We start from the raw sequence: 27,315 nt of genomic DNA, 5'->3' as shown, positions 1-27,315 counted from the left end.
ATTTCAGTAAGCATAATGTTTAAATTTTTTATTTGTACAAAAAGAGTTTAGCGTTTGGTATGTCTATACAAAATATCATCAAATTTTGCTATGTTATGTGACTTATTGCCAAATTCTTGGAATTGTGCGTAATGAGAAAATTTGTTAAGTGACTGCCGTAATGTGCTACGAAAGAGTGTAGACACAAAGGAAACATCCACATCGTTTTTTTCATCCACGCCACTTAATATTACGATCTAGTGGTATTTCTCTTCATTTATAAGTAAGAAGTATTCAGTTTGATTGTCGTCAAAGGCGAAGTTGAACCATATTATTGCTAGTTCATTGTGAGACTTAGTTCACTCTCTCATCCTTTAATGTAGATAATATCGTTGTTTAAAAAAAAAAAATGTATGCATGTCCACCTCCCACAACACATGACTTTCTATATTTATGGAAATATAAAAAACTTCTAAAGGCAGTGAATCTAAATAAAAAGGAAAATTAAGGATTTTAATATTAAAACATTTAATAAATAGCTATCTATTACAAGATGCTGACCAAAGCTTGTTGTAAGAAAATAAATAAATAATTATTGGTTGAAATAAAAATGAAAATAGAAGTTTCCACAAAAGGTTGAATATCTTTTGAAAAAGGAAAATCCAGGTCAGACCAACCACGTGCCGGATACCAAATGAACGGCCCCGATCATCCACCTCAACTCATCCGACGCCCCTAACGCCGTCAGGGTACACCCAACACTTATCGGCAAACAACGGTCCACATTCGTGCACGTGACCACCGGATAGGCGTTATTAACTCCATGATCCAACGGACCCAACGCATTCGCTCCCAAAAGCTTCCCCCCCTCTATCTCTCTCTCTCTCATCCCAATTTCTCATAATCAAAGCTCCGATTTTGCTGGAATCTCCGTCTTTTTTCTCACTGAATTCAAATTCTCGAAGGCAAGTTAAATCCAATTTTTTTTCAAAAATTCGAAGCGTCAATTGCAATTCCTGGATATTTTAGCTCGATTCGGAGCTCGAAATTTCCATTTTTTAGCGATTTTGATCGGCGACTACAGTATGTGAAGTCAACTTGTAGTATTTTGTACCAAAATTACTGCAAAAAGCTTGAGAATTTTCATCAATGGCGGACTCGGACAACGACTCGGGAGGAGCGCACACGAAGAGCGAGCTCTCGCCGCGGGAACAGGACCGATTGCTGCCTATAGCGAACGTGAGCCGGATCATGAAGAAGGCGCTGCCGGCGAACGCGAAGATCTCGAAAGACGCGAAGGAGACGGTGCAGGAGTGCGTGTCGGAGTTCATAAGCTTCATCACCGGCGAGGCCTCCGACAAGTGTCAGAGGGAGAAGAGGAAGACAATCAACGGCGACGATTTGCTGTGGGCGATGACGACGTTAGGGTTCGAGGAGTACGTGGAGCCTCTGAAGGTTTATTTGCAGAGGTTTAGGGAGATGGAAGGGGAGAAGAGCAGCGTGTCGGCGCGTGACAAGGACGGGAGCGGTGGCGGGAATGGTGGGGTTGGGTATGAGGGCGGTGGTGGGAGCAGTGGCGGAGCTGGGGTATACTGGCAGCAGCAACAGCAGCAGCAGCAGCAGCAGCATCAGGGACACGTGTACGGCGGGAGTGGGTTTCATCAGATGGGTGTGAGTGGAGTTGGGATGGGGAAGAGTGGGTCCGGATCTAACATGGGTAGGCCCAGATGATTATATTAGGCTAGACTCTCTGGTCTTCGTGGCTGGCCATTTGCTTTAGGGTTGTTTTTGTAATTTGATTGCTAATTATTTTGCTTTAAAGTGTTTTTCTTAATCGAGGACAGTCACTGTGTCTGTGTATGTAAACTCCTACTTGTTATTTATATTACTTTTACTTGTCACTAAAATTATTTTGTAATTACGGATTTATTAGATTATTAATATAGATATACGGAGAGAAGCAAACTTCTTTGCCGATGCTCCAACTAGTTATGGGCATTCTATGGATATTAGGGATGGGCAAATACCCATTGGTTATGGATAACCGCAGTTACCCGCCCATTTAAATTAAACGGTTACTGTTATGGGTAACCGTTTAGATAAATAAATGGTTATGGGTATAACCGTTTACCCTTGAAATTTAAATTGGAGGTTATGGGTATTAACCGCGGTTATAAACGAGTAACCGTTTATCCATTTATTTTATATATGTAAAACTAATACAAACCATGCTCCCGATCCAATAATACTTAGCACCCAATAAATTAGCAAGGAATTTATCGATCATTTTCTCAATAACATTGCTACAGGAATGATGATTCTCATCATCAAGGAATTGGCCAAATTAATTTAAATTCTTTACTGGTAATTGTGAAATTGACAGAAATGTTTTGACAGAAATGTCTTCTAAACAATTTTTGTAACCCAATAATACTTAGCAAATATTATGTTTACCTTCATTGGTAACAGTTAAAAATATCGTCCGTAAACTATTATTTCAATTATTGGAATGATATAAGGATTTAAAAAATTAAAATATGGAAATGTATATGAATGTACCTATAACGGTGTTTAATTGTAAAAAAAAAAATTATGACATTTTTTTTTTAAATTTTCAAGTTGTTAAAAAACATGTAGACGGGTGAAAAATGGGTAATGGTAAAAAAAAAGATAAACTGGTTAAAAAGGATAAATGGATAAACGGGTATTAAACGGTTACGGTTAAATGTGTATGCGGTTATGGGTATGGTTAACCGTTTATAAACGGTTATGAGTATGAGTATAACCGTTTAGGCAATTACCCAACGGGTAAACGGTTATGTGAGTATGAGCATAAACGGTTATGGGTAAATAACCGCGGTTACCCACCTGCCATAACCGTTGCCCATCCCTAATTGATATAGGGGTGTGATATCTATACACCTGTTTTTACTTTCCATACACTCTTAATTTTAGACTGTTGGATCGAATGAATTGATGACGATCAGAGAGCATAAATTAACAAAGGGTTTGTGGATAGCACATCCCTTAATTTAGATTATGTTTGGTTTCCTTCTTGTCGTGCCCTTCTTAGATCAGTGCTGATCACCTAAGATTCTTATTTTGAGAATCTTTGAGGTTTTTTTTTTGTATGAGTCCTCAAATTAATCTTACAATAGATTAAGGCATCACTTAATTTTTGTTACACCGAAACAAAATACTAATTAATAAAACAAAACAAAACAAAAAAAGAAGAGAGAAGAAGGTCTCACTCTCATGTCATGTCGAATCTCTTTTATGTGCAAAACTTATTCTCCTCATCAAATATCTAAACCCAGCTAATCTAATTGCATAAAATCAGCCTAAGAACTTTACACATCCAATTTCATCCAATCTTTTATCAATATTATTCAAACCTAGTTAGTTATAAAGCACCCAAAAAAAATTAAGATTGTGTGGTTTCGAAAATTATGATCCCCTCCTTGAACACGTGAGGACCTTGGGAGAGCAGCTCTACTTTTTTTATTTTTTATTTTTTATTTTTATTTTAACAAACGAGATTATCTACACTAAGGGAGATGGGGTGAGGCTTAGCCTCACAATAGGTTAGCAATAATGTGATGCAAACTCGCATTGTCTAGTATCGTATCTAAGACCTCTCATTTACAAGTGAAAAAGAATATCACTAGACCGTAGTACTAAGTAGCAGTAGTTCTGCTAGGCTTTATTGTTTGACTCCTTTTGTATTGGCTATCCTCAAGGCCTTGTTGTTTAATTTATTTCTTTATTTATAAAATAAATATCAATACAATTGAATGGTAACGTGTATAGCAGAGTTCAAAATTCATTTTATAAATACTTATACTCAGTCAAGTTTAACTAGAAGTTTTTGCTTCGCTATATGTACCTAAGTTTGGATTATTCTAATTTAGAAAATTTAGTACGTGATTTCTACCCCAAGATGATTTGGTTATCCACCTTGTCTAATTTATTTTCTTTTTAAGAAAAAAATGATGATTTGGTTGACCATATAAGTCTTACGAGTTTTGATTGCCCACTTTGTCTAATTGGGTTGGATTTGACATTTGGGTTGAAGCTCATCTCCTCGCTTCCTTTGGATGAGAGAGAGAGAGAGAGAGAGAGAGAGAGAGAGAGAGGGAGGAATTGGATGGCTCAAGGTCAACTCTCACTTCAACTTCTTCACTAGAGTGGGGGGAGCCTGTTCTTCCAACCCCACCAAAAAACTAGATCTGAATAGTCTCTGCTTCTTTTTGGTCGTCTTCCATCTCAGCTGTGCCTAGAAAAGGCTTATTATTAACCATGTCACTTACATTCTCCACTTAATCTCACTTTATCCTCTACAATTTATTCTCCCACATTTTACCCCTTACACTCAATCTTATATCTATCTTGTGAACTTGGTTACATAAATTGTTAACTTGCTGACGTGACATGAACATGTTGGTCGAAAAACGAAATGGATTTGTAACACTTTCGAGTGTGTTGTGGCCCTTGTGGGGTTCAGACCCATACCTATGGTTTCAATCCCCTTGCCTTTTCACAATATAAAGTCCAATAGTTCCTCTATGGGTTCGACATAAACTACCCATAATTTCGCAACATATGCATCTGGTGCGGGTTCAATTCAGGAGAAGAGACAGGTGAGGTACCGATAAACTTCAGAATTCAGAATTGAATCCATGCAAACAGAAACTAAGATAAGCTTTGAAGATATGAAAATGAATTCACTATGTACAAGATAACAAACACCTACTTTTCTCTATGTACACGATGCCGACGTGCGACAACTATACAATTCTAACTCTAAAGGGTCTAAAAACACTTACTACAAAAGAATGGTTGGTTTTCTACATCTTCACAAAAATTGGGCACAATCAGCATTGGAGGTATACAAACCCAAAACAAAAAAATGAGGGCAAAATGATACAACCAAAACAAGGCATATTACCAACATCCTCTGCCATATCCTATTACAACAGTCAAATATCAGGTTCCGAAACAATCTACCACATAGACTCCGGCAATTTCCTGCCGTTATAACAATATCCACAAATCTTTTCGATCCAGTGCTCTAATTTACTCCAACATAAACATAAACAAAAGCTAAAACCAAAAGCAAAGTGTTCAGGTTCTATATCCAGGTAGTGAAAGGGAAACACCGTGCATTGTCTCTTCAGTTGTAGATTATCGAGGTCGTCAAACTCCAAGTTCTACTTAACAGCTTCAATTCTCACGATAGAGTGTCCTTCAAACTATTAGACAGTGAAACAGGTGAGAGTAAATATCTACAATTATCAAGCCAACAATGGGCACATCAGGAAACAGTAACATACTCTACTGGTAACACAGTGGTAAACTTAAATGATGCTTGTACAGAGAGTGGTAAACGGTAAAAATCAAAACACATATAAGTTTAGGAAAAAGCAACCAAATCATCAAAATCCAAGGACGCCTCCTCCCCCCCACCCCCCAAGGCAGCTCAATCACAACAGCAAGAGAACTATTAGGTTGTATAGATTGGTTCCCAAAGCTAATCTAGTAAATTACAAACAGCACTGACTACTAAATGACAGATTTTCAAATCACCGGGACTGGGTAACATGATTGCTGTAGCTGTCTGTCTAGAACTACCATAGTATGTTTCCAGGTCACTGTTATCTGCACGATTGTTTTATGTTTACTTTAAATCACTAGTGTATCCGAATAAGCTAAGCAACCTTCAAATTTGGAAAGTCATTGAGAGGTCAAAGTCATCAGTTAATACCATCCCGACTGATACTATAATTATTTTAGACACAGTAAGATCATTAACACGTATACTAAATATACTGAAAACTGTAGAGACATAATTAAAAAGACGGAAGTTTGAAAATGTTTGAGTTACAATTATTTTATAGAACCTAAACTAAATAAAAACCATGGATACCTATACATCTAGAGTACTGTTCTCTAGCCAGATAACATCATTAATCAAGTGGAATCATTCTAAATGCAATCCTAATGGAAGTACCAAACTGTATGTGTGTGTGTGTATATATATATACCCATATACGCAGAATTTCGAATGTGGTCATCGTGGAAAACCAAATCCCACTGTTCATTTCGACTACATAGCGAATTCAACAGATAAACGGCATTTAGGGGCTTCTGTGTCATACAAATAGATGCAATGTGTGTACAGGAACATGGTTTGAAAAAGCACAAATATTTATGGAACAATAGATCACAAATGCTTGAGAACTTGGTGTAGATCTGTACCATTTAGACTCTAATTGTAAAAGTGTTTTTAAGGCATCATGTTAAGCCCAAATGATAAACATAGCAATAAAAGTAAAATTCAAAACACTAAAGCATGCTCGTAAAAGACTATAATATGTAAATACCACAGATCTACGAATTAGGCAAAGTCAAAAAACTGATTTAACATCAGTAAGAACTAAAAAGTACGGCTATATTAGAGGACATAAAAACCTCTCAAAACAAAAAAACTAAGCTCCAAAATATGACTCTACAGACAACACACAAGAACTAAACCGGAATAAGACTGGTCATGCATGATAAAAGCACATCACAAATATCTGTATGACACATCCAAAACAGACAATAGAACAATTTTCAAACATACATGCACAGATGAAAATTAAATTGAATTTTAAAGGCTTACCTTATCCACATGAGAATTAAACTCTGCTCTCGCTAGACAGAAGCAATAAAAAAAATCTACGCAATGACGTGACAGCAGCCATTGGATGAATTAAGGACCCAAAAACACCACTTGAAAGAGAATCCAAATAAGCACGGTGAACCAAAAGCCAGCAGTTCTTTTTACTCTATTGCCTTTCTTTCTCAATAGAAAGTAAAGAAAAGTAAGAAGTAGAGCAGTTACTCAGAAGTAAGCCGCCTTCTCTTCCCATAATCAGCATCCCTTGATCTTGACCGACGATCATCCTCTTGAGTTACCCGTGCCTTACTATGCCTGGATGACCGTCCCCGTTCCCATTCATCATCATGTTCCTGCTCACGGTCTCTGTACTTGTGATGATCAGCATATCTGTCTCTGTCTTCCCTGTGTCTGTCACGGTCTCGTTCACGATTTTTATCACGTTCACGATCATGATCTCGAGAACGTTCCCGACCCCTATCACGCTCTCTATCCCGTTCTCGACTAACATCAACATCATCACGATACCTTCTTTCAGAGAAGTCATGGTCATGAGCCACCTCTTTCTCTCTAGGCTCATCTCTCTCATATCCCTGATCCCTATCATCACGATATCTTCTATCAGAAGATCCAGACCAGTCCCTCTCTGAACCTCTATCTTTCTCCTTCATGGCATTTGGCCAAGCACCTCCTCTATCATGACTAACCTCACCATATTGATGGTCAGAAGCAGCTTCCTCGCCATAACTAGACTCCCCAGCTCTGCCACCACCATGCTCTTCACCTGCCCATCCACCCATACTAGGGTCGGACCACATACCCATATTAGGCCCATCAACACCTGATGTAGGCATCATTCCCATTCCATTCATGGGCATTCCTCTTCCAAAAAATGCAGGATTCACATGAGGTGCCACTCCAGGTAGCCCAACATTCCCCACAGGTGGAAATGAAGACAAGATTCCTGAGAAAGGAGGCGTAGGAGCACCAGGAAAGCCTCCATAACTTCCCATTCTCCCCATTGGTCCACCAAAAGCTGGATCAAAACCCTGACCCATCATTGACTGAGGGTGCATCATAGGAGGGGTTGCACCAATACCTTGCCCAAACCCATTTCCACCATTACCCATTATACCCCTTCCATTCATCGCACCCCTATTCCTTGGTCCGACTGGTCCTCTATTTCCCATACCCTGTGTATTACCTCTCCCCCAGTTACCTCTCCCATAACCTCTATTGTTATCCCCACCTTGATAATTCCCGCCAGTTGAAATGTTACTCCCACCAGTTTTATTCCCGGCTTCATTGGACCCCCTCTTCCCACCAATTTGAGGCACTGCAGTTTGGGTTACCTGCTGGTTCCTATTTACTTGAGCCTCCCCCATTCTCTTAACACTAAATGGTGATGCGAATGCTACAACGCATGGGCGCCCATTAAACACATGACCATGCATTCCTTCCTTGCAGGCCGTGGCAGAATTAGGATCATAAAACTCAACCTGACAATACCCTTTTGACTTTCCACTTGCTTTCTCATCGAAAAACTTCACTTCCTTAACAGGTCCATACTTACATAACTCTGCCTCCAGCTCTGCATCAGTAGTCCACCAATGCAAATCACCCACAAACAATATTGTCCCCGCTCCACCACCAGTGGCACCACCAAATCCTCCTCCCGGACCACTATTCCCACCAATCCCGTTCATATTACCACCTCCAACACTACCAGCTTGCCTCAACATGCCCTCATTCCCCACATTCCCACCAGCAGCAGGGCCATGTAACTGTTGCTGTTGCGGATGAGATTGTGGTTGATGTTGTTGTTGCAATTGTTGCGGCGGCTGCTGAGCAACAATCCCTTGCACCCCAACACTACTATTATTCCCACTTTGTTGCTCAAACTCTTTCTTCTTACTGGATGCCTGCCCTAATTCAACCCTAATCGCACCTCCTCCCCCACCCCCAACGGGACCCAACCCATCACTCCCTTTCATACCCATATCGTTCCCTCTAAACCCTAGATTCTGATTATTATACGCAGAACCTCTAACCCCTCCATCACCCCCACCCCCACCCCCACAGGTCTCCTCACCACTACGGGGTATCAGACCACCTTGAGATTCCGACGGAGCAACATCTGGTGACTCAACCTCAACTTTCTTCTCCTCCACCACCTCATTCCTAAACCCTACATCCTCGTTCTTTCTCATAGACTGATAAAACCCCTCGCCGACATTGACGTCGTTGTAAAGGTCCTCATAATCGTCGTCCTCCTCGGCCAAAAAACCATCGTCGGCCACCGCCGAGATCGCCTCGTTGCGGTGGAACTGACCCATCTGATCAGCCCCGTCCCCTTCATCCATTCTTTCGAAGGTACAGGGTTTTCTATATCTATTGTTTTCGTGTGGGCAGTGGAAGTGTTGGCAGAAATCAACAAGTAGGCATTTTTCTGAAATGAAAAACGGAGAAATAAAAAGGGGAAATTAGGGTTTTGAGATCTTACCAGGGAAGAGAGAGAGAATGAGAGCGAGTCTTGAGAGTTGGAGAAAGAAACCCTAATCTCTGCGATATTCTGGAAACTTGAAAGGGGTGAAATTTCTGGTAATCTATGTTAAATTCCAAATTCTACCCCTACGTGTTCCAGCTAACTTACGCCTCTTATTGGAAATTTTCCAGTATTTTCAAGGGGTATGATATCTACTACACATCCTTGTTAATTTTTATCTGTTGATTTTCTTTAATTCATTCAATCCGACGGCAGAAAATCAAAAAGGTGTGAGATAAGTAAAAAGGGATGTGTAGATATCACACCCCATTTTCAATTGCTTTTATTTCTCTATTTTTTGGGTAAATTTCAATTTACTATCTTCTTGTTTCGTGGTTTTCAACATTAAGGACATCAAGTTTTTTTCGTCCCAGTAAAAGATGAGTAATTGGTACAGAGGAAGAGGAAAGTGATAGAGAGCAACCAAAGAGATTGTATTGATAGAATTCAGAGAATGTATACAATTGAACTCAATGAAAATAATAGCTATACAATTTCTTATATAACCATATATTTCAATTACAATAATACCCTTCTAACTATATTAACAAACTCCCCTACAGAAATAGTGTCATGTAGCATTTCTGTTATTACTAAATATTTCTGTTAGGCTTTTTATTCAAAATGGTCCCTGAGATTTGCATCATCCATAAATTTGGTCTCTGAGATTTAAAATAAATAGAAATAGTCATTGAGATTGTCCACCATCCATGATTTTGATCATTCTGCTGAAGCTTTTGGCCGGAAGTTTGGGTAATTTTTAAAGCTTCGTAACTCAATCGTTTCTTAACCCAATTCGACCCATAATATATCAAAATGAAGATAGGAAAGTATAGAATAAGATTATATCTATTTGGAAGCCCAATTGTTGCCGGAGATGGTAAAAAAAAAGCCTCAAAATTGACTGGTCCGAGGAAAAACCAAAAAACTGGTTAAATTTTAAACGTTCATAACTTCTTCAATACTCAACAAAATTAAGTGATCCAAAACAAAAATCATACTTCTCGACGAGAATAATAGAATGGTACCTTTTTTCAACGCTAAATTGCCATGGTTTGGCCGAAAAACGGCTCGAAAGTTGCTGACTCATTTTTCAACAACCACTTTTGAGCCGTTTTCCGGCCAAAACATGGCAAAGTAGCCGTTGAAAAAGGTACAATTCTCTTCTTATCGTTGAGAAGTATGATTTTCGTTTTTGAATCACTTGATTTCATTGAGTATTGAAGAAGTTATGAACGTTTAAAGTTTACCCAGTTTTCGGCGAGTTTCCGGCAAGTTTTCCAGTTTTCCCTCGGACCAGTCAACTTTGAGGCTATTTTCTATCCATCTCCGGCAATCATTGGGCTTTCAAATAGATATAATCTTATTCTACACTTTCCTATCTTCATTTTGATATATTATGGGTAGAATTTGGTTAAGAAACGATTGAGTTTGAAAATTGCCCAAACTTCCGGTCAAAAGCTTCAGCGTAAGGACCAAAATCATGGATGGTGGACAATCTCAGAGACTACTTTTATTGATTTTAAATCTCAGGGACCAAACTTATGGATGATGCAAATCTTAGGGACCATTTTAAATAAAAAGCCTTTTTGTTATTACTCCCTGTGGATGCAAATTTCTTCCTCCTTAATCTTGGACAAATTTGCACCTACAAAACAATTAACACCTTAGGTTAAGGTCAAGAGCCTCACGCGTGAATGGGGGAGGGGGGCTTTGGCCGAAGATCCTTCGATGCCAAAGTTAGAATTTAGAGATAAAGAGTGTTTAGAGAATTTTAGGATTTTTGCCAAAGTGTTGGAATCATCTTTTGTGAGAAAAATGGGAGGTATATATAGGATATGGCCGGTCCCCTTTGGAGAAAAGGTGGCCGGCCCTTGGATCAAATTTGGGTGCCATTTGTGGATTTAATTAGTCCATTAATATATTAATTAGGAATAAATATATTAATTGACTAATTAAAGAAATGTTTTTGGGAGTTTTTGTATAATTGGCTAATCAATGTCACAAAAAAGAAAAATTATGGTGGAAAAAAGAAGGAAATGGCCGGCTCCCTTTGGAGAAGGGATAACCGGCCTTTAGGGTAATTTTTGGGCTTAATTTGGTGATGTAATTAGCCTTTAATATATTGATTAGGTATAAATATATTAATTGGCTGATTAATCATAATAAAAAGGGATGTTATGGAATGTTTGAAATAAATGGCTAATTGAATAAGGAAAAAATGAGGTAAAAAATATATGGAATGAAATAGGTTTTGAATTATTACCTATTTTGGGTACTCCTGATTTGGTTGATGAATGATTCTCTACTGCTCGCGTGTAGGAGACCCGATGTGTCTCGAGGGTAAATTTGTCATCTTTACCCAAAATCCACGTGTCGCCTTGTGGTTATTTTTGGCTCCACAAATGCCCCCACACCTGCTGGGCTGCTCGTAGGAAATGGCAGCAGGTGTAGAGATCTTCTTGCTTTAGGACTGCTTCATATTTTGATGTAGATTCCCTCTTTAATATGAAATTAGATCCTTCTAGGAAAGGGAAATAAATTTTTCTCAAAGCCTATTTAAGTCCACCTTAAGTGGGTTGTTAAATCAACTTTGGAGAGCGATTTATTCTACCCTACAAGAAAGAGAAAGCTTAGAGGATATTTGTTCCCCCTCTCCTAGCAATCTTCTACACTTGCTCGTGCAAAGGACCGTCTTTCGTTGCTTTTTTCTTCTTCTCTGCGCCACACCGATGTAAGGAAAACTTAATTCTCCTTGTCTTCTTTTTAGGAGGTGCTGCCACGAGGCAGCTATTAGGATGGTGCAGCACGTCGGCTGGCAGGGGCCATGAGTCGGCTTGTCATGGGCCAAGGAGGTGGTGTGGCAGGGGCCATTACTTGTGCTGCTCGACTTGATTGAAGCCAAGGATTGGCTCGGCATGGGCCGAGGAAGTGGCGTGGCATGGGCAAAGGGTTTGGGCTACCACGTCTAGGCTGCTTGAAAAAAAATAAGGAAACTGCTTGAGTTTGATTTCTCAGCTGTCGTAAATGGAGCAGTCAAGGATAGAGCTGCCAAGATCGGAGCTGCTGTAGATGAAGTGTCAGATGAGCGAACTGTTAAGTGCAAAAGTGGCTGCTGCCACCAAACCATTTGCTGCCTAGTTGATCTTCAAGCATTCGATCTTTTAAGCTATGTGGCCTTCTCGCACCCAGATGGGTGTCGGGGAATTAGTTTACCCTCTTGCATTGGAGATAAATTAGTTTACCCTCTCGTGCTGGAGAGCAATTAGTTTACCCTCTCACGTTGGAGAGTAATTAGTTTACCCTCTCGAGCTGGAGAGCAATTAGTTTACCATCTCGTACTGGAGAGCAAACCCATATGGGTGTCGGGGAATTGGTTTACCCTCTCGCACTGGAGAGCAATTAGTTTATCTTCTCACACTGGAGAGTAGACCCTTTTGAGTGTCGGGGAATTAGTTTACCCTTTTGCACTGGAGAGCAATTAGTTTATCCTCTCGAACTGGAGAGTAGACCTTTTTGGGTGTCGGGGAATTAGTTTACCCTCTCGCATTGGAGAGCAATTAGTTTATCCTCTCACACTAGAGAGTAGACCTATATAAGTGTCGGGGAATTAGTTTACCCTCTTGCACTGGAGAGCAGACCCTTTTGGGTTTTTAGCAGTCGTTGTGGATAACAGTTGAGCCATGCTTGTGAATAACTTCTTGAATCTTCATTGAGAATAAAGAAATAAATCAACTGTTTTGGAAGGCAGAAACTGCATAACAAACTAGATAATCTTCGGCTTGTGAAGCCTTGTTCGTCGAGCTGCTCGAGACTTCAAACTTAATTGGAAAAAAACCCAAACGAGGTTTAGGGGGTGATGTGAGAATTACTTGACACACAAATTAAACCCTATTGATGACAATTGTAGTAATGATGTAAGTAGGGATCGTTCTAAACCGGGGATTAACTAGGGATGCTAATCAACAAATATAAGACTAAAAAACACTAAACTAGACTCTATAAACTCAAAACTAACTTAAAACACTCAAAACAGCAAATAATAATAAAAAAGATTCAATTCTAGACCTAACAAGTGATTTGGACGAAAATATAACTTTAAAAGACTCAAAAGATTTAAAGGAAACAAGTTTTGACTCTAAAAGCAAGACTTAAAAGCAAGGGGTTTTGTTTTTACGAAAATTGAACTTTAAAACTTTAAACTTTGAAAATAAACTTAAAACAAAACAGATTGTGATGAAATAGAATGATGAGAAACTAGTTAGAGGGTTCCTTATCCACACATGAACATATGCATATAATTTGATTCCCAGTTATGACTTCAACAAACGATGAATGACAATGTTCCAAGTTAATTAGATCCGCTTAAATTAACTCTTAGATTTCCCTAGATTCATTGGATTGAATGGAATACGCATTACAACCAAATTATTCCTCATCAAAGTCCCTAACTATGGAACACGCATGATAGAGACATTCAACAAAGATCATTAAGTTCAACGGAAATCATAAACATTGACTAGGCATTCATAACTATGGAATACGCATGTTAATCCAGCCTAGGGTTTACTTAAACACAATCGTGACTAGCGATCTTTACTACTCATGAATATAAGTTCATAACGATTAGGTGAAATTCCCTTATATCCTAGCATCAAGTTTAGGCATGCAAATTAAGTGTCGACCCTCAACCCACATACATAAACAAGTTCTTAATCAAAACAGAAAAGTAAACCACATCTAAAGTTCATGAATTCATAACTGGAGTAAAACAAATCATAACCAACATATGTCCATGGCTTTAAATTTGCCTCTAACTAAAAAGAAATTAGTTCCACATGTTTAACATAATTGAACAGCAAGTTAAATTAAACATGAACATAGAATTAAAAGAAGAAAGAATTCCAAACACTCTAATAGTTGCAGATTGCATAAGCACGGCACTACTCCTCCTCTCCTTCAATGGTGGCGGCACAAGGTGGTTATGGTGGTTGAATGGTTGGTTATATGGAGGAATGGATGGGGAAGGTTTAGATATGTAGGGAGAGGCAAGGGAAGGCTTGGAGAATGGTTAATTTCTGGATGATTTGAATGAGGTTGCTGCCATGGTATTTATAGGAAAAGGATGGACTTGTTTAACACAAAATTCTGGTGGAATTGAGTAGGTGAGCACGGCAAAGAGTGGGAATTGTTGGTGGGTTAGGTATTGAGTCATCCATTCACATGTCATGGTGAGTTAAGCATTGCATCATCCACTCACATGTCATGGTGATTTAAGCATTGCATCATCACTCAAATTTCTGGTGAAAGTGAATCAATGCCCACGGCATTGATGAATTTCTTGGTTTTGAGTGAAGTTTTGGTCAATCCTTCTAGTAATTTATCCCTTCTTGCAACTTGTATTTGTTTCACCAGATTTTTAGCATGTTCATAGCCTTTTTTGTCTTCAAATTCGTCCATCCTCATGCCTTCATGCTTGCACAATCCAATCTTGGCCCAAAAATGCTCTAGAATGTTCCAAATTGCTTCTTTTTTGCATACTTTGACACTAAAACCTGAAATTGCACGAAAATAACTTTAAACACTATAATTATCATAGTTTAGCTAATTAAAAGCATGAAAACAAGCTAACTAAGTCGTATAAATATGCTCCTATCAGGGGGTGATGGAGACTTCCCCTGCTTATGTAGGCCGTTTCGTTGACTTGTCAAGATATTCGTCGTATCGGCCCTTATTTGTCAGCTTCTCAAGATACTGCTTCCACTTCAGGCAGTCGTTGGTAGTGTGGCCTGGTCCTTGATGAAATGTGCAATACTTTGTATGATCCAGCCTGGTAAGATCTCCTTTCATGGGTGGCGGCAGTTCGAACCAAGGTTCGTTTTTGAGCTTACGGAGAATTTGGCCGATTGGAACTATGAATTTGGTGAATGTTTCAGGCACTGAGTCTTCTTTGGTTGGGGAACGTTCCATATGCTTCTTTTCCGACTCATTTTTGTTAGACTGCTTGGCCTCGTCCCATAGTGCATGCTTTTCTGCCAAAGTATACGAAGTTGCTAAGGTCAGTTCTTGTCCCATGATCAGTTTTCCGAATAAAGGATGTTTGGTGGGAAGTCAATTTCTGAATGCTGCCATTGCTATGTCTTCGTTGCAACCAACAATCTTAGCTTTCTTCGCTTAGAATATCTTGACATAGTCACGAATTGTCTCCTAAGGGTCTTTTACGATGCTGAAGAGATGGTCGGATGTCCTTTTGATTGAGCGGTTAGATAAATACTCTTTAGTGAAAACAAAGGAAAGTTTGTTAAAACTCCGGATCGACTGCGAAAGCAGAGTGTGAAACCAGTCTTGCGCCTCACCTTGTAGAGTTGTGGTAAAAATTTTGCACATAAGCGCATCGTTGTTCCTGTAGAGGATCATGGTACTGCGGTAGTGTTTGAGATGTCGATCTGGATCTTCATCTCCCTTGTACGGAATGAAGTGAGGCATAGTGAACCTGCGAGATGGATCTGTCCGTTCGATCTCATTTGTGAATGATGACATGCTTATGTTGGTCATGTCTCGTCAAAGCGCATCGTCAGCAGCCTCGTTATGTTGGAAATTGTGCAATCGTTCGGTTATGAGTCTCTCAAATTTTTCTTGAATTTGCCTCTGCTGGGGCAGTGGAACTTTTAGCTGCCTCCAATCGTGACTTATGGGTCTAGGCTGCTCTTCCCTATGCTCGACTCGTCTATGTCGCGGTTGCGGTGCATGTGGCATGTATCTGGCAAGCGAATAGGTCGTTCGCAGGCTGTCGATTGAACTTGAATCAGATTGAGTGACTGCTTCTCTCCGTCTTCCGTGCTGCCTACTCCGATATGAAGTGGAGAATGCTCCTTGCGAGCCTAGTTGTGAATGAACATTTTGCCTGGAAGGTTGTCCATGTTGATAATTGGAGTGTGACTTCAACCGTGAACGTATGTTTGTCCGTGGGCTTGATTGGGAATGCACGCTCCTCCACGCGCTAAGACAAGAGTATACGTTATCCCAAAGACCTAGGAGGGAGCGTAAACTGCCATAACGCTTGGAACATGGCTGGTTAAGGGGCTGTTTGCCGGGACGCTAGTGGAGAGGTTCATTTGCCCTTGTCCTACTTCGGGACACCTCGTCCGGGGCATGTTGGATCTCGATGCATTGCAAGAGTTGATTCACCAAGGTCATCTATTGTGCAAGGGCGCTCGTCAACTCTATGACTTGTCGAGACAAGTGTTGTTCGCCATTTGGATTGGAAGAGCTTGGAAGGAATGTACCTCATTGAGCAGTGGAAGTGTGGTAGGCTCCAGGTGCAAGATTTGAATTGGGAAATGTCAAATCCGTAGAAAAATATGGTGAAAATACCCCCGGCTCGATGGTTGCTCCAGATATTTGAGATATTCTCGGGCCAACTTGAGCTGCTTGGGAAACCATGGCAGGCAGGGCTGCGTGAGCAAGCTGCTCGGCATGTGATGCTCGCGAATGCGAGGCTTGAGCTCGGCTTGGCAACGCATAGAGCTCGCGTTGGGCATGAAGTGACATGGCTTGAGCCGTGGTGGTGGAGTCATGGACCTTGCCGTGGGTGATTGCCGTGGTGGCCACCGCGGTGGTTGCCATGGTGGAGCCTTGTGGTGGTGGTGCCGCTCCCCCTAAGAGCACATTTAGTCTTGTGGATCACCGCGGTCCCATTTCTTGAATATTGGAATTTTCACTTGTGGAATTCTCTAAATTTCTAGCCATTGTATTTCTCTTTTTCGTTTCATCAAAGAATCTTTGCAAATAAAAAATTCTAATAATAAGAACGTACGAAAAATACAAGTGAACTAAAAAATAGAGAAAAACCTTTTTATGCGAGAGTCTTCTACGAGTGTGAATTTCAACTCTCAATGAAAGCAGCAATTTGTGGATGCAAATTTCTTCCTCCTTGATCTTGGACAATTTTGCACCTACAAAACAATTAACACCATAGGTTAAGGCCCACGCGCCCACAATGAATTGGGGGGGACTTTGGCCGAAGAACCTCTGATGCCAAAGTTAGAATTTAGAGAGAAAGAGTGTTTAGAGAATTTTGGGATTTTGCCAAAGTGTTGGAATCATCTTTTGTGAGAAAAATGGGAGGTATATATAGGATATGGCCGGTCCCCTTTGGAGAAAAGGTGGTCGGCCCTTGGATCAAATTTGGGTGCCATTTGTGGATTTAATTAGTCCATTAATATATTAATTAGGAATAAATATATTAATTGACTAATTAAAGAAATGTTTTTGGGAGTTTTTGTATAATTGGCTAATCAATGTCACAAAAAAGGAAAATTATGGTGGAAAAAAGAAGGAAATGGCCGACTCCCTTTGGAGAAGGGATAACTGGCCTTTAGGGTAATTTTTGGGCTTAATTTGGTGATGTAATTAGCCTTTAATATATTGATTAGGTATAAATATATTAATTGGCTGATTAATCATAATAAAAAGGGATGTTATGGAATGTTTTTGAAGGTTATGGAATGTTTGAAATAAATGGCTAATTGAATAAGGAAAAAATGAGGTAAAAAATATATGGAATGAAATAGGTTTTGAATTGTTACCTATTTTGGGTACTCCTGATTTGGTTGATGGATGATTCTCCACTGCTCGCGTGTAGGAGACCGGGTGTGCCTCGAGGGTAAATTTGTCATCTTCACCCAAATCCACATGTCGCCTTGTAATTATTTTTGGCTCCACACTCCCCCCTCAAACTGAACTTGGTGTAGCCAAGTGAAGTTTGAACTAACTAGAGCTCTGAAACTAATCTGGAACTGCAAGACCAAGATGTTGAGTTATACCTAAAGTGTAAATTTTGGGACAGTCTCATACATTCGTTAGTCAAACTATTAAGTCTCCCATTAACTGATCATGTGATGCCTATGTGGACAATGATTGGGTGCCACATGTCATTAAAGAGTCCACAGGAAATTAAAATTTTAAAAATAAATTATTTAAAAAAAAAAACACCTTCATCTTCCCCAAATCCCACCCTCTCACCCCCCATCACCCGCCCCTTCTCCCACCCCAACACTTTTTCTCTCACACCATTCCTACCTGGACTCCCGCGACTCCTCCCCTCGCTCTCACTAAATCGACTACGACACCCTCGACCAACCCCACTTCGCAACTTCCACCAACAAAGTCAAGTTTTTGTGCAACTACGGCGGCAAAATCCAACCCCGCCCTCATAACCACCAGTTCGCCTACGTTGGTGGTGACACCAAAATCCTCGTCATCGATCGTAATATCAAGCTCTCTGCTATCATCTTTAAGCTCTCATCTATTTGCGACACCCCTAACGACGCCGATGGATCTTCTCTGACGGCTCCGATCACGGCTTCGCCGACAAACCCCGATTTCCTGGGGATCGCCACATTGAAGAATCGGTGATGTCTCAGGTGGAGATTCAGAGGCAAATCTAGGAGTTGCAGAGGATGCAAATCATTGCTGGTCACGAGCTGAGAGGCACATGAACATTGGGGGTATCTGGTGACGATTAAGGTGGGAGGGTTTGTTGAGATGGGGTGGGTGGGATTCGGGGATGACAAGAAAGTCGGGGTTTTGCTGAGAAATTTGAGGGTTAGGGTTCGAGTAGAGGGCCTCAGAGGGAGAATAAACATTATGGGTCTCGGGTTTGCGAAATCATTTGACGAAAAACGGAAAATGGCATTGTCTCCAAGGTCGGGGGAGATTCTGGTCTCGCGAGGCTTGGGGACGAGTCGGCTGTGGACCGCGAACGACGAGGGTTGGGTGCAGGAAAATGAAGATGAAGAAGAGTGTGGGGGTTAAGAAAGGAATGGTGAAGGAGGTGGTGGTGTGGAGAGGAATGGTGGAAGTGTTGCGGGTTGCAGAGGAGAGACGGAAGTGAGGGAGGCACAGGTTGCAGAGGAAGGAAGGGAGGTAAGAGACGGGGGGGGGATTTTTTTTTTTTGTATTTTTAAGATTTTTAATTTTTTTTAATATTCAAGTGGGTCCCTATTGACACGTGGTGCCCAATCATTGTTTACATGGGCATCACGTCATCAGTTAATAGGAGACTTAACAGTTTGACTAACAGATGTATGAGACTGTCCCAAAATTTACATTTTAAGTATGATTCTGGGACGAAAAAAACTTGATGTACTAAATGTTGAAAACCACAAAACATGAGGGTAGTAAACTGAGATTTACCCCTATTTTTTTTGTCAATGTGTGTATTTATCTATTAGGTATAAAGGCAAATACATAGGAAAAAATGAAAGGGAGGGAAATCGGGAAAGAGATATAAAGGGCTTGATAATTATGTGGGTCTTGTAGGTCTAATTTATTGAATAATATAAAGTGAGAGAGGGTGCGGCGGCACATAGAGAGAAGAGAGATATTTGTAATTGTGAGGTCTATGCTATGTCACCCTATTGCCGTTATTTATAGTAGTAGATAAGGTAAATTCCTTATCTAATAGGATTACAACTCTAATAGTATAATATCTAGAATAAGACATATGGTAGAATCTCACAAGGATATCCCATATATGATAGACTTTACATGGTCACATTCCTAATCTAATAGGATCACAATACTCCCCCTTGAGTGTGTAAATACTCAAACAAAACATCGCATCAGATCTTCAGCGGATGAAGTAGATCAATTGATGAAGTCGTCGGCATAATGAGCGAATGTGAGCCTCAAATTAACGAAAGTATGCATTGGTAGTAAACCTCACAAAACATCATTATGGTAAAACCCATTGTTCTAAAAATCCCCATCTAGCACCTCCTAGATCCTGCCAAGCCACTAGGCGGCTGGCTACCGCCTCGATTAATGCCTAGGCATTTGAAAATTAAGAAAGTGCGCCTAAACTTGCTGAGGCACCCGTCTAGACCGTCTAGCCATCCACCTATCCCGCCTAAGCACCTTGCCTAGGTTGCGACTCATTTTGACATAAAACATATAACTTTAATTTTGCATTTGTTTTTCAAATAAATTGTAAGAGACTTGTTAAATACTTAAATGAACACACATTGTATGCTTGTTTCCTATGTTTTCATTATGGTCCAATACTTCATAATATATATATATATATATATATATATATATATCATTCTATTTTCTGGTTTATGATGAAATTATATATATTTTAAGTATAAGCAGATATTTATTTATATGAAATATAATATAGTTGCTTAAATCCGCATAGTCCGCCTAGGTGCTAGGCCTTAGCCCACCGCCCGACTATCGCCTAGCGTCTTCTAGAACCTTGATAAAACCAAAAGTAGGTGAAAAACACATACACTAAGGAAAAACGTGAGAACTATGCATAATGTAAAAAACAAACGTCATATGGGAAGAAAGTAGTAAACCTCATAAGAGTATGATCATCCCAAGATGAGTGCCTATACTCATCTCAGTTAGGTAGCAAAAACCCAACGGGAAAAATGCTCTTAATATTAGGGAAGAAAAGTACATTAAGATCAAGTGAGTATACTTTTGAATACTCCCTAGAGTTTGACATAACTTCGAAATAAGAAAACTACAAGCCATTTAGGTCAGAAAGTTTACGATACCGATTCCTTGGACCAGTTTCTGAAAAGTAGACTTGGGCAATGACTTCAATATTCTATTGATGTTGCTGATGAGAATTAAAAAAAAAAAATCGGTGCAATGTGTTTGGTGTTGTCTCCCTTGATGTATCCCGTCTTTAGTTGATCGATACATGCAGCGTTGTCTTCAAAGATCGTTGTAAGAACATCAACGGTAGAATAAATATCGTATTACTTCGAATATGTTCCATGACTACTCTTAGCCAAAAGCATTCACGTGAGGCTTCATGCAATGCGAGAATCTAAGCATGGGTCGAAGAAGTCGCAACTAACAATTGCTTGGTAGACCTCCAAGAAATGGCAGTGCCTTCAACTGTAAAGACATAATTCTTTTGAGAATGGGAACGTGCCATGTGCAGGTCAGATGAATAACCTAAGTCAGCATAACCAACAAGGCGAGAATCAATCCAAGAATTGAGGGGGTGGCGGCTCTCTTCGAGGATTCAAGGGTAGAACAAACCCAAAATCGTCATACCCTTGAGGTAGCGGAAAATGTCTTTAACACCATTCTAGCGTCTGCGTGTGGGTGCATTACTGTATTTTGCCAAAAAATTCACAATAAAGGAGATATCGAGCCTAGTGCATTGAGCCAAATAAAATAAAGTACCAATTGCACTTAGGTATGGAACTCTAGGCTCCAAAATCTCTTCCTCATCCTCCTTAGGATGGAAAAGATCTCGTTTTGCATCTAGAGTATGAACGACCACATGAGTACTCGAAGGTTTCATTTTTTATCCTCATTGAAATGAGTTCGATTGATGTACTATGATTCCATCTGAATAGTGTTCGATCTCCAGGCCGAGGCTATATTGAGTTTTCTTAAGATCTTTCATCTCGAATTCCGATTTCAAGTGAGCGGCAGTTTTCTCAAGCTCTTTAGGAGTCTCAATGATATTCATGTCATCGACATAAATTGCAATGATCACAAATATGGAATGTGACTTCTTAATAAACACATATTGGCATAGTTCATTGTTCACATAACCCTAACTTATCAAATATTCACTTAGAAAGTTATACCACATTTGTCTGGATTGTTTCAATTCATAAAGTGATCTCCTCAATCAAATCGAGAAGGTGTTCCGTGGTCTAGAACTATTTGATCCAGTCAATGTACGTCCATTTGGAACTTTCATGCAGATATCCGTATCAAGATCCCCATAGAGATACGCGGTTACCACGTTTATAAGTTGCATATTCAGTTTTTTGGAAACTAGCGAATTAATAAAGTAGCGAAACGTAATGACATCCATTACGGGAGAATACATCTCCTCATAATCAATCCTAAGGCGTTGAGAAAAGCCTTGAGCTATGAGGCGTGCTTGGTAGCGCACTATGTCATTCATTTCATTATGCTTCCTTATGAAAACCTACTTGTAGCCAATGGGCTTCATGTAGCGGTGTAGAAGTTAGGGGTCCAGACACCTTACGTTTCCCAAGCGAATCAAGTTTGACCTGAATTGCTTATTTCCAGTTCTACGTCAACATCCATCAACAAAACGTGGTTCAATGTCATCATTAAGCATGATGTCAGTAGCTACTGTGTATGCAAAGGCATCATCAACTATCATCACATTCTGATTCCAAATCTCATCCAAAATTGCATAATGGACCAAATATTCACGATTCTTAGGAGTCCGGTTCGTCTCATCTAAAACGCCAACATAATCTAGAATAACCTCATGTGTTGGAACGGCTGAGTAAGCAATGATCAGATTCATACTAGTTTCACTAATATGTGCCCAAAGGCGGAGCCAACTATAGCCTATATTTCATTTATTTTTGTATTCATCTTACTATTATCCCATGTATCCTTTTTATTTATTTTCTTCATTAACCAATACTATTTATTTCCTAGATAACAAAATTTATTTTACACTTCATATACTATCCATTTATAGTTAATCGTGACAATAATTACTTACTTTAATAGTGCTTTTAATTCTTTTCAAAAGCAACTCGTTGCATATTTTAGTGTTTGAATTGTTTTATGCATGACTTTTATCTATTTAAAAAAGTTTTATAGTGTGTTAACTTTTTTCTGTTTATTTATGTATATATTTGTCATATTAATGTTGATGTACATAAAATAATTGGACGAGCTGTGCTTATAAGATTAATGTATAGTCATTTTTATAAAAACCAACTTTTTAAATACTTCTTAGCTAACCCACCGGCCGTAAATTTTCTGGCTCCGCCCTTGTTTGTGCCGTTTTCCTCTTCCGGGGTTGCGAATCCTATAAACCAATGACAAATCATAATAGACATAGATTCACATTCTTCTCTGAAGACCCATTTTGGCACATAGTGGCAACGTTTTTGGCACATGGACTACGCACCCAAACACATGTAAGTGTGAGACGTTAAACTCGTACCAAGTAACCAACTGTAATGGTGAATAAGGTTAGGTAGCGGTGGGCCTCATGTGGACCAACATTAAGGGTGGGCACTTGGAACTGAAAATCAAGACCGAAACACGAATCAAATCAAACCGCATCGAACGATTATGTTTTGTGGTTTTTAAAACGATTGCGGTTTTGAAACCGAACCACGGTTAAGGAAACGATTTGGTTTTAGTTTTGGGTTTTTAAAACCGCACCATAAATTAAATGGCATTTTTTAAATGGGTTCTTTATTCCCTTTCCATTTTCAAAAGGGGAACTGGTTTAGGGTCAAGGTTTATAATTAATTTTAGGGATAGGTCTGTGAATCAAAAGGGGAACCGGATTAGGAACCACCCAAGTAGCTTCTCGGTTCTAAATTGTTAATTTCTTTAGGAACCACCCAAGTGCTGCATACAGCTTTTAGTGATTCAAAAGGGGAACTAGATTAGGAACCACCCAAGTAGCTTCTTGGTTCTAAATTGTTAATTTCTTTAGGAACCACCCAAGTGTTGCATACAGCTTTTAGTGATTAATGACCTTTTATCCCAAGTTAATTATACATATGATATTTAGGCGCATCTTCATGTTATACTATTAGCAAGATGCTTCACGAATGTAGTTTTGCTGCATTTTTGCTGTTGTTTTTCGCTTCAGTTTTGTTGCAGGTTCTTTAATTAATGTATAAGGAAAATGAGATCGTTTTATGCATATAGGAGTAAATTTTAAACTAAACATTATTTTTTCTACAAACCTAACCAAAACCATTTAAAACCTCACCGCACCGAACCAAACGATTTGGTTTCGTTTCGGTTTTGGCTTTAAAACCGCATCACAAAAAGTTTCGATTTCGGTTTCACTCGAAACTGCATCGAACCGAACCGTGCCCACCCCTAACCAACATGGCTGTATGCAATATTGCATACCCTCAGCAAATATCAGAAATTTGGTTCGCATAACCAAAGTCTGAGTTATCTATTAAAGGTGTTTTATGAAAATTTCTGCCAGGCATTGCAGCTCCACTTCCTTAGATTCAAGTTTATTGGCAACCTTCTGGAGATGAATCACATCATTATAGGTGGAAATAAGTTCCTTGTCTTTTGCATCGTATGCTGACCAAAGCTTCGAACTGACATGCTCAAGGTCCAAAGTCTGAGGCATGTAGTGGTCAACTTCATTCTTAACAGCCTCCAACATTGCCAGACCTCATGGCCCAAGGTGAAGCAGCGCATCAAGGAGGCCAAGCTTGTGCTAGCCCTCTGCCTTTTCTCTTTAGCCCCAAAGGCCAAGTGCCCCCGTGCCTCTCTCTCTCTCCCACACGAGCCCAAGCCTAGGCCCTCAGTGCTCCAACCCAAGCCAGCCACGCGTCGGGCCCAGCTCATGCCGCCAACCCTCTGCCCAAGCTAAGCCGATACCGTTGGACTAAGCCAACAGCAGCAGCACAACAGCCATATGGTTGCTTTACCTCATCCTTGGCCCCATGGAGCCAAATTTTCAAATCCCAGAGTTTCAGAAAATTAAGAAGACGAAGAAAATAGAATTTTTCTTACCTTGGTGCAGCGCAAATAAGAAGAAAAGCAACGAGAAAAAATTCTTTGCATGGGCAAGTGAAAAAGAAGGTTCGGGGAGGGGGAATAATTTTCCTCTGGCTTTCTCTCTTTCTTGTAGGAATAAAATTTTCTCTCCAAATTTATTCAACCCCCTGCTTAAGGCAGACTTAAATAAGTTTTGGGTGACAATTAGTTTTCCTTCCTTGAAGAATTTATCTCCAAGTCAAAGTAGAAGATCTACATCAAATTAGGAAACAACTCTCTACTTACCTAAGCAGTTTGGGATTTCTACACCTATTGCCCTTTTCTGCCAACAACCCTAGTAGGTGTGGGGCATTTGTGGAGCCATAAAGAATCACAAAAATCCACAAGCGCGACACATGGATTTTTGCCCAAGAAAGACAAGATTGGCCTCATTAAATGGGCGGCCCTCTCAGATACTCCCACGCACAGCTTAGCATCTTTGGAAGTTCAAGCAGTTGACTACGACTGCTCAAAGTTCCCATGCTCATGGCAAGGAAAAGTCAAAGGCATTAAAGATATGATTAATTACTAAATCTTATCTTTAATACATTCCCAACTAAGGATCAACTCTGTTCAAGTAAGTAATCTCTATTTTAATCAATTAGGGATACTTCCACCATTATCCCAAGACTTTATCCCTAAATTAATATCCTGAGAATATTCTTACCTCATTTATCCAACCGATGACACACCTTGGCCAATATGATGCCGCCATGTGTAGGGCACAACCCTACACCCATGGCCGGCCACACCTCCCTTTACGTACCTCTATCTCCACCAAATTTTGGTAAGCTTTTCTATATACAGAAAATCCTACACACTCACTCTATACAGAGAACTAACTTAGACATTGGAGATCCATTGGCCTAACCCCCCACTCCTCGTGGGCGCGTGAGGCTTAGGTCTTTGATCAAATGTATTGATTGTTTTGTAGGTACTTTTTTGTCAAGACTGAAGACGACGAAAATTGTCTACTGCACCCTAGAATGTGCTCCCATTGCAGTGCGTTGTTATTTTGTTCGTTGTTTTCAATTATATCTTCAAACCAATTTTCAAATCATGTTTTTAGGTTATTGTCTGTTAGTTTTTGTGTGTTGCTTGTGCTTGGTAAATTAAGGAATTTAATTAACAAGAAAGCGTTATCAATCTTCGTGAGTACAATCTCGCATTCTGATATACTATATCTTTGGAATGTCCACTTGCGAGTCATAAATTATTGGCGACATTTTGGAGGATTAAACATACGTTCTTTCCCCGGTTACGTGTCCTTCTTTACTCTATTTTAATTAGTTTGTTTTCTTTTTAATCGTATTCTGATATACTATATGACCAATAAACCGTTGTTAGATTAGTTGAAGCGATCTTTAAATCATTGTTCCAAATATGTGGGAGCCGAAATACGTATTGTACCTGTCGGAGGCATCGCTGAATTCAAGGAGGAGTTGAAACGCACCAAGAGCTTGCTCTAGGCTCAATCACAAAAGAAAATTCGTCCCCTCCTTCTAGCCCTCATTTTAAGTTCACAACAACGCTCATCGGACAAATAAGGAGGAGACAAGGGCGGAGCCAGAATTTTTTTCTTAGGTGGGCTAACTGAAATTAGTGTCATAAAATCATACGTTTATTTTTTTGCTTATATAAAATTATATAGTAATCAATATAAAAGAACAATAATAGAATATAAATTATTCTCAAAATCATAACCTAGCCGATATATTCAAGGACAATATAAATAATTAACCTATTAATTAAATCAAGAATAAGTAAATAAAGAGATTAAGAATGTACCAAGGGTGACTTCATTGGAAAATCGCAATGGAAAGTAAGGAATTGCGGACATAGGGATTTACTTGTGGATTTAAAAAAAATTATTTTTCTTTTCTTGAGTAAGAAGCACAGAGGTTAAATCGCATAGGGTAAATGGTCTTTTTCTTTTACAAATAGGATAAGGGGGGACGGGAGATAGAACTAATTTATAATTTTTAGCATAAAACTTATGGGGTGTGATATCCCCACACTTTTTTTTACTTCTCACACACCCTTCATTAATTTATGTCATTTATCTTCTTTAATTCATTTGATATGATGGCCAGAAATTAAGAGGGTGTGTGAGAAGTAAAAAATGGTGTGTAGATAACACACCCCAAACTTATTATTTATTACCTATCCTCTACTAAATATACATTAAATAATAATCTATATTGAAATTGAATGGCCTATAAGCATGAGATTACAAAAGAATAGTGTTATTCACACTCATTTTTACCTCCAACACACCCTTATTAATTTTTTGCCATTGACCATCTTCAATTCATTTTTTTTTCCAACAGTTGAAAATTCAGAAAAGTGTGTAAGAAGTAAAAATAAGTGCATGAATAGCACTACCCTTACAGAAAACCTCCCTAGGCTCTAGCCCACCTTAGCCTTATGGGTGGCTCCGCCATTAGGAAGAGATGGAACTTGTCAACAACAAGATCATGGGCAAGCGGCCCTTTACCGTAGTAGTGGAAATGTGTTGAGCCTTTGTATAAGTTCAAACCCCGTCAGTGACTAATCTAACAAAATCTAT

General features: G+C 39.5%; 2 protein-coding genes across 2 annotated transcripts; one reads left to right on the top strand and one right to left on the bottom strand.

Moving 5' to 3' along the window:
• Nucleotides 1-813: 813 nt before the first annotated feature.
• On the top strand, nucleotides 814-1,886 carry LOC126614704 (nuclear transcription factor Y subunit B-3-like). The gene has a single exon (XM_050282361.1). The coding sequence runs from the start codon at nucleotides 1,129-1,131 to the stop codon at nucleotides 1,708-1,710; it is 582 nt and encodes a 193-aa protein (XP_050138318.1). The 5' UTR covers nucleotides 814-1,128; the 3' UTR covers nucleotides 1,711-1,886.
• Nucleotides 1,887-4,903: 3,017 nt separating this feature from the next.
• On the bottom strand, nucleotides 4,904-9,273 carry LOC126614692 (uncharacterized). The gene is made up of 2 exons (XM_050282348.1): nucleotides 6,644-9,273; nucleotides 4,904-5,231 (listed from the first exon to the last, which is right to left on the bottom strand). The coding sequence occupies exon 1, from the start codon at nucleotides 9,001-9,003 to the stop codon at nucleotides 6,862-6,864; it is 2,142 nt and encodes a 713-aa protein (XP_050138305.1). The 5' UTR covers nucleotides 9,004-9,273; the 3' UTR covers nucleotides 4,904-5,231; nucleotides 6,644-6,861.
• Nucleotides 9,274-27,315: the final 18,042 nt, after the last annotated feature.

This window comes from Malus sylvestris, chromosome 3 (assembly GCF_916048215.2).
Source record: "Malus sylvestris chromosome 3, drMalSylv7.2, whole genome shotgun sequence".
NCBI lineage: Eukaryota > Viridiplantae > Streptophyta > Magnoliopsida > Rosales > Rosaceae > Malus > Malus sylvestris.
This window is presented reverse-complemented; position numbering and strand designations above follow the sequence as displayed.